Source organism: Camelina sativa, chromosome 7, assembly GCF_000633955.1.
Source record: "Camelina sativa cultivar DH55 chromosome 7, Cs, whole genome shotgun sequence".
NCBI classification, from domain to species: domain Eukaryota; kingdom Viridiplantae; phylum Streptophyta; class Magnoliopsida; order Brassicales; family Brassicaceae; genus Camelina; species Camelina sativa.
Window position 1 is genome coordinate 18,938,951 of NC_025691.1, and position 8,644 is coordinate 18,947,594.

At 37.8% G+C, this 8,644-nt stretch overlaps 1 protein-coding gene across 1 annotated transcript; it reads right to left on the reverse strand.

The window, feature by feature from the left end:
* Positions 5,145-6,643, reverse strand: LOC104701513 (AP2/ERF and B3 domain-containing transcription repressor RAV2). Its single transcript, XM_019227711.1, has one exon. It carries the CDS (start codon positions 6,446-6,448, stop codon positions 5,384-5,386), a length of 1,065 nt encoding a protein of 354 aa, XP_019083256.1. The 5' UTR covers positions 6,449-6,643; the 3' UTR covers positions 5,145-5,383.

Below are 8,644 nucleotides of genomic sequence, written 5' to 3' on the forward strand. Positions count from 1 at the left end.
TTTTTTTTTTTTTTTTTTTTTGTTAGAGAGTGAAGGAAACTATGAAACCAATGATCATCAATTTATAAGCATCATCGTGACTTTCAATACAAGGAGTGAAAGATATATCTACGCTCAAGATGACGCATCTTGGTAATCCATGCGTCAATCGTCAACTTTTATTTTCTATATACGCAGATTATTTTTTTTGTTTTTGCTCGAACTAGTTATATATGTCTATATCTTTTGAAATAATTTTAAGTGTATCTGTTTTGTTAGTGGAAGAAGTTGTTTTGGTAATTGACTAATTGTTAAATGTTAGCGATAGAAATGTAATTGTTATATGTTTTGGATAGTATTTAATTTCTGTGAGTTATTTTTTATTCTTCTCATTTGCAAATTTTGCATGGTGCGTGGTGACAAGTGGATTTGAAAAGCTCCAACTAGCTATATGTCTACGAATCTACGATATATTTTTGTTATATTTACAGTTTTGTTTTGTTACTGGAAGAATTTGTTTTGGTAACTAATGAGTAATGATATAAGTGTATTTGTGTTCTATAATATACTGACTCCAAAGTTCAACGTATCAGTTTTACAGGGGCACCAAGTAAGTATGCTATGTAATCTAAACCAACAAAAAATATATACACATAACCAACTCAAAATTATCTTTTAAAGAACATATTATTTATATGGTTTAGTTCTGTTAGATTTGGTCCTTACAACTAAACAAGGTACTTTAATCAACAATTGGTTTTTATGTCTTTTGTTTATGGGGATCCGGTTCCCTAATATAGAGAAAAAGTTTGGGATAAATTAACGGATATTGGATCTTTTCATATTGATCCATGGTTTTTAATTGGAAATTTTAATGAACTAGTTGGAAATCATGAGAAACAGGGTGGTGCCCTGCGACCAGCATCTTCCTTTAAGCCTTTTATTTTAATGCTTCGTCACTGCGGGATGCTTGAATTTCCTTGTTATGGGGAACAATTATCCTGAAGAGGGAATCATTGCAACAATCAGGTGGTTCGTTGTCGATTGGATCGAGCATTGGGTAACGAGGATTGGCATGGGTTTTTTCCAAATTCGAAAGTAGATTATTTGGATATGATCGGTTCTGATCATTGTCCAATCTTAGCTACTTGTCTAACATCGGTTTGGAGAAGGCAGAGGCAGTTCCGGTTTGATAAACGCTGGTTGGGTAAGGAGGGATTAGTTGGTGCGGTTGAGTCAGGATGGAATCGTACAAGAAATTTCCGGACTCCGGATTTTGTGGACAAGATAAAGAATTGTAGGAACTCGATTTCCTGGTGGCGGAAAAATAATGTAAGTTCTGGCCCATCAATTATTTCTTCTTTGAAAGCACTCTCTGCAAGAGGCGAAAATGAATGATTCGATGCCTCTACCAAACAAAGGCGGGTGAGAAATAGGATTGTTGGATTATTTGATGTGGATAATGTCTGGAATGAATCACCCTCGGGCATGGAGCATATTGCTACAAAATATTTTGAGGATCTTTTTAAGAAATCGGATGGTATGGGTATTTCAGAGATGCTTCAAGTTATTAATCCGATTATTACGGACAGTATGAATAGAGTTCTAATTAGGGACATTACTAAAGCGGAAGTCCGAAAGGCTCTATTCGCTATGCATCCGGAAAAAACTCCAGGTCCTGACGGGATGACGACTCTGTTTTTTTCAACGGTTCTAGTCCTCTTTAAAGGGGAATTTGGTGTTTTTGGTTAAAGAATTTTTTCGAACAGGCAGTTTTGATCCAATTATAAATGAGACGAATATTTTTCTCATTCCTAAAGTAGATAGACCGCAGCGGATGGAGGAGTTCAGGCCGACCAGTCTTTGTAATGTGAGCTATAAAATTATTTCTAAAGTATTGTGCTTTAGACTAAAGCGGTTTTTGCTCCTTTTGGTTTCAGAGACTCAATCGGCTTTTGTCTCTGGTCGTTTAATTACAGATAATATTCTTGTTGCTCAGGAGATGTTCCATGGGCTAAATGCTAACTGACGGTGTACTTCGGAGTTCCTGGCTTTTAAAACGGATGAGTAAGGCATATGATCGGGTTGAGTGGGATTTTTTGGAGGCGGTTTTGGTCCAATTAGAATTTGATAGAAAATGGATTCCTCAGTGTCGTATCAAGTTCTTCTGAATGGTCAACCCTAGGGTTTTATTAGACCACATAGGGGATTACGTCAGGGGGATCCTCTGTCACCGTATTTATTTATACTTTGCACAGAGGTTTTGATAGCAAACATTAAAAAGGCTGAAAGGGAGAAGAAATTAACGGGTATCACCATCGCTCATGGTAGTCCCACTGTTTCGCATCTATTATTCGCTGATGATAGTCTGTTTTTTTGTAAAGCAGAGGCGACTAAATGTAGGGCGGTAATGAATATAATAGGTAACTATGGTAAAGCCTCTGGACAAGAGGTAAATCTGGAGAAATCCTCTATCATGTTTGGTAAGAAAGTCCTTCTGCTATACGATCTCAGTTAAAATCAGTTATTGGTATATCTAAGGAGGGTGGTATGGGTTCTTATTTGGGTATTCCTGAAAACCTGCAAGGCTCGAAAACTAAGGTCTTTAGCTACGTTAAGGATCAGTTGGATGATCGAGTTAATGGTTGGTCTGCCAAGATTTTATCGAAAGGTGGCAAGGAAATTATGATTAAGTCGGTGGCGTTGGCACTTCCTACTCATGTTATAAATTGCCACAGGATTTGACGTCAAAATTAACGAGTGCTATCTCCAGTTTCTAGTGGAAGTCTAATGATAAGGCTCGAGGTATGCACTGGGTTGCTTGGGATAAATTATGTACAGATAAATGCGAAGGGGGTCTAGGCTTCCGAGCTCTGGAACAATTCAATGATGCCATGCTGGCCAAACAGTTTTGGTGTTTAATTCATTATCCGACATCCTTAATGGCTCGGGTGATGAAAGGGCGATACTTCAGGAACAAACACCCTCTTATGGCAAAAAAACCATATAATCCTTCTTTTGCATGGAGGAGCATTTATTCAACCAAGGGTTTGGTGGAACAGGGAGCGCGATGGGCGGTAGGCTCTGGCTGCTCTATTTCGGTTTGGCGAGATCCGTGGTTACCGAATATTCATCCAAGACCAGCGAATGGTCGGGGGAAATTGCTGCTCCCGAGTTTGATGGTTAATCATTTGATTAATCCAGTTACGAAGGACTGGCATTTGCCTATTCTTGAGGAGTTTTTTGATCTGGTGGATATACCATTTATTCAGAGTATGACGGTCAGTAAAAATCATCAACCGGATCGATTATTATGGCACTTTACTAAGTCAGGGTATTTGGTAAAATCAGGTTATCGATTAGCTCGGGAATTAATTGCGAAAGTTGAGTGTGGGCCAACGTGTACGCCCCTGCGGGCTCAGTCGTGGAAATATAACGTACCCCCGAAGATTTAACACTTTTTCTGGCAGATTGCCTCGAGTACCCTCCCCGTATTGGAACGCCTTGCGCATAGGGGTGTATGTTGTGATGCTTTGTGCAAGCGGTGTGCCTCTACGATGGAGACTATAAACCACGCTCTCTTTGAGTGTCCTCGGTCTCGAAGTATATGGGAAATTTCTTCAGTGTCGCTAGAACCGGGCGGTTTCCCATATGTTTCCATATATGTGAACTTAGACTTTATATTCTGGCGGGCGACTTCCCAATCTAGGGAGGCTGATATAACTTATCGTCTTCCTTGGATCTTATGGTCTCTTTGGAAAGATAGGAATAAAAAAGTTTTTCAGGGCATAGAGATAGAGCCAGTTGAGGTCTTAAATCAAGCGGCTAATGATAAGCTATTGTGGGAAGAGACCAACTCTTACTCAGTGAGATATCTGCATCCTCCACCCTTAATGGAGGATAGGGGTTCTTTTCCTTGGTGCCCGGTTGATGGTTCATGGAAAAGTACGGATCAGTTTCAGGGTCTAGGTTGGTGGTGTTGCAATGATGAAGATTCGACGCTTTTTCTGGGCGCACGGAGTCATCGATGGGGCCCTACACCCTTACATGCGAAATTACAAGCTCTAATCTGGGCTATGGAGTCTTTACTGGCGGGTGGAGTTATTTGTCAAGCCTTTGAGACGGACTGTGCAGAGCTAGTTGCGATGGTGCAGATGCCAGATGATTGGCCCGCTTTTTCGATGGTGCAGATGCCGGATAATTGGCCCGCTTTTTCGAATCTGCTGGAGGATTTTTTGCTGCTCTGATCATCCTTCCTTTCTTTCTCTCTAATCAGGATTCCACGAGACTTTAACGTAAGGGCATATTGTCTTGATCGGTCTTCAAGATCTTTAATTTCTGCATCTACTTTTGTAAATTCTTTTGCTTCTGTTTGGACAACCAATTTATGAATTCTCTTTTAATTCAATTAATGTTTGATTGAAAAAAAAAAAAAAAACTTTCAGTCATCAATTACTTATTTGTATTTTGACAACACTAGTCATTAATTATTTTGAAGTAATTTATAACTCATATAGTAATTATTATATATATATATATATATATATGTGTGTGTGTAGAGTTGGTTACATCTCTAGCGAACGAAAAAATTGGATAACGTGGTAAAAAAAACTTTGAAACGACACGAAGCAAAAACTACTAGCTGCTCTAGTTTGGGCATTGACGTGCCTTGACAATTTGTGCTATGAAGTGGTGAAGCTCGAAAGATCGTCTAACTGCATCATTCATGTCATAACCTCCCTCAAGATTGGCCGAGATAATACAAAGGCGTAAGGTTACTCCGTGAGATCATTAAGACACGCTCAAGACTCTTACGTTACGAATATCCTTTGGTTTTTAAGGAAGACAAATAAAAACATTATACTGATGAAATTGCCAAAAAGGCTTCCTCTTTTTCGAATTAGATATATTTACTCTTAATTTGGTTCGTATAGTTGTGAAAACGAATTTGGTTCGTATATTTATTTTAATACGAGATAAATTTGAGATTTTTTTTGCTTTCAATAAAGGTGGCATTGACAATAACTATAAATCTATTTACGATTTAATACGAGGTAAATTTGGTTTTTAGTTTTTTTTTTTTTTTTTTTTTTTTTTGTCNTTCGTATTCAATTCAATCAAACACATCACAATAGTTATTGAAGCCAAAGCCAAATAAGAGCATATATCAAAAGCACCATATATAGATAGCGAGAAGAGAGATTAATAGTACAATTGAAAGGGCTAGGATTTTTTTTGAAAATTGAGCAAACATCTCAACATTACAAATTTTGTTTTTTTTTTTTTTTTTTTTTTTTTTTTGTTCTTGTCCTCTTTTTCTAAATACAACTTAGCAAGAATCACAAACCTATAACTTGACAAATTTAAAATTAGAAGAAAAAGTAAATGAAAAACATGAAGAATGTCACAAAGCATTGATTATAGCCTGCTTCTTGGAACACCGTAACCCAAACATATCATCAGCATCTCGAGATCTCTTTCTACCGCAAACGGCTACAACGTCGTTTGGCTTCACGGTATTCACATCAAAGATATCAACTCCGAAAAGCCGAACCACCACCTTAACCGGGTTTTCCCTCGGACCAGACCGAACTTTCCAATCAATATAAAGCTGCCGGTCTAGTCCGGTCGATCTCTCGAAAGTAACAACATCACCGGCTCGGAGATGCTTCTCCTTGACGAATCTACTCCAACCCTTGGTTAACACGTAACTTTGACTACTGTTCCAGTATGAGTAACGGAACCTCCACACTTTACCATTAACGTCTTCGAAGTTGATCAAAACACCTTTAGTCACTGATGGTGAACGTGACGGTAACGGAAAATGCTTCTCGGCGTGTTGTTTAGGTATCACGAGACGGTTCAGCTTCCCTACGTCGCTAGGCGTTACAGCTTTCTCGAAAAGCACCTCACGCGTCTTCAAAACGTTGTCGTTTAGAACCGTACTAGATCCGTTACGTTTTCCGTTGGCGTCGACGGAGAGAAGCAACCGCCGTTTATTGTTCTGTTCAAGCTCGTCGGCGTAAGTGTGTTTCCTCACCATGTCGACGATCTCTGCCTTTGAGTGAGCTTCAAGAAAAGCTAAATCTCCGTCGTCGAGAAGGGTCTTGAAGTTGACGACGGCGTCGCGGCCGCGGAACCGAAGTGCGGCGATGTCGTAGGAGCGAGCGGCTTCTTCTTGCTCGTTGAAAGTGCCGAGCCATACTCGTTGATGCTTCTCGTAAATCTGAGCTCCCCATCTTCCGTTAGGTTGAGGAACCACGCCTTTGTATTTTGACGACGGTAGCTTCCGTGATTCTGTCTCTACGCCGTTCTCCGAATCCAACACGACGCTGCTTCCGCCGCTTCCCATCCGGTAGAGATGAAACGCCGCCGCCTGAGAAGGAGGAGGAGAGAGTTTCTTGGCTGTGGTGGTGGAGAAAGATCCCGAAGTGGAGGAACTTATCTCTTCTATGCAACTAGAATCCATATTCTTTGTTTCAGTTTCTTGAAGATTCTGACCAAACCAAGAAACACAAATTATAACCTTCTAACAATCAAAGTATAAAAGAAACACAAATTAGGTGAGAGAGATTTGGGTGACGTTGTTGCTTTTATTCTCTTTTTCTTTGGTGCAACCTATATATATACAGAGACATATGATGCTGTGAGGAATGAACGAGGCAAGTGCATGTACATGTACATTTTATAAAATGTATCTAATTAATTTGTTTTATGTTTTTGAAGTTAATTTTTATTGCTTTATGAAAATAAATGTCAAATTGACAAAAATGGTTACGTGGGGTCAACGCTTATAAGGATCGCAAAATTAACTTCGAAGGAAGTTTCCGAGAAGGGCAGACCAAAAAAAAGTAGTACTACGGCTTTTCTATTTTTCGTACGTTTTGTTATGTACATTTTTGGGAAACATTTTTCAACAATGTAAGTACAATTTTTTACAACACATTCCCACGTACTTTCATCAAATAAAGTTCTCATCAATCATTACAAGTTACTTGAAGTATATATAACCACAGTCGAATGATTTATTTTGTTGCATGCATAACCAAATATTAATTTTACAATTCATTGTTTCCCGGGAGAAAAAAGGGATGTACTATCTTACAGACTAAATATAGTTAAGCAATAACTCTCGCTTTTTTATTCATAGGTCATTCTATATATTTCTTTGACAAAAAAAAAAAAGAAGGTCATTCTATATATTCATTCCCATATTCGCTTTATATATTCACATGAAAAAATTTATACAATCTAAGACAGCAAGTAACACTAGTACGTAGTTACTAGTTTATGAAATATTAGATGCTTGGAGGAGATTACTTGGCTAAATATCGATATCCGATTCAACAATCCATTTATGTTCAACTTTTATAGGTTTAGAAGAGTCAGAGATTGACCCAAAAAAAATCAGAAATTAAAATAATAATAATAATAATAATAAGTCAAGAGTTTTGAGTTTTGACGAGAAAAAAAGGAGACAAGACATACAAAATGNTACGCCGTTCTCCGAATCCAACACGACGCTGCTTCCGCCGCTTCCCATCCGGTAGAGATGAAACGCCGCCGCCTGAGAAGGAGGAGGAGAGAGTTTCTTGGCTGTGGTGGTGGAGAAAGATCCCGAAGTGGAGGAACTTATCTCTTCTATGCAACTAGAATCCATATTCTTTGTTTCAGTTTCTTGAAGATTCTGACCAAACCAAGAAACACAAATTATAACCTTCTAACAATCAAAGTATAAAAGAAACACAAATTAGGTGAGAGAGATTTGGGTGACGTTGTTGCTTTTATTCTCTTTTTCTTTGGTGCAACCTATATATATACAGAGACATATGATGCTGTGAGGAATGAACGAGGCAAGTGCATGTACATGTACATTTTATAAAATGTATCTAATTAATTTGTTTTATGTTTTTGAAGTTAATTTTTATTGCTTTATGAAAATAAATGTCAAATTGACAAAAATGGTTACGTGGGGTCAACGCTTATAAGGATCGCAAAATTAACTTCGAAGGAAGTTTCCGAGAAGGGCAGACCAAAAAAAAGTAGTACTACGGCTTTTCTATTTTTCGTACGTTTTGTTATGTACATTTTTGGGAAACATTTTTCAACAATGTAAGTACAATTTTTTACAACACATTACACGTACTTTCATCAAATAATGTTCTCATCAATCATCATACTTATAAGTTACTTGAAGTATATATAACCACAGTGGAATGATTTTTTTTTGTTGCATTCATAACCAAATGTTAATTTTACAACTCATTGTTCCCGTGGAAAACAAAGGGATGTTAGAGACTAAATATAGTTAAGCAATAACTCTCGCTTTTTTATTCATAGGTCATTTTATTCGTTGGCATATTCGCGTTATACATTCATATGAAAAAAAATTATACAATCTAAGACAGAAAGTAACACTAGTAATTATGAAATATTAGATGCTTGGAGGAGATTACTTGACTAAATATCGATATCCGATTCAACAATCCAAATATATTCAACTTTTATAGGTTTAGAAGAGTCAGAGTTTTGAGTTTTGACGAGAAAAAAAGGAGACAAGACATACAAAATGAATAAACCAATGGCAATGGGTTACATGATAAATGGGACCAACCAAGGGGGTCAAGTGGGATGGGGGATCACATGAAGGACCTATCCTCTCTTT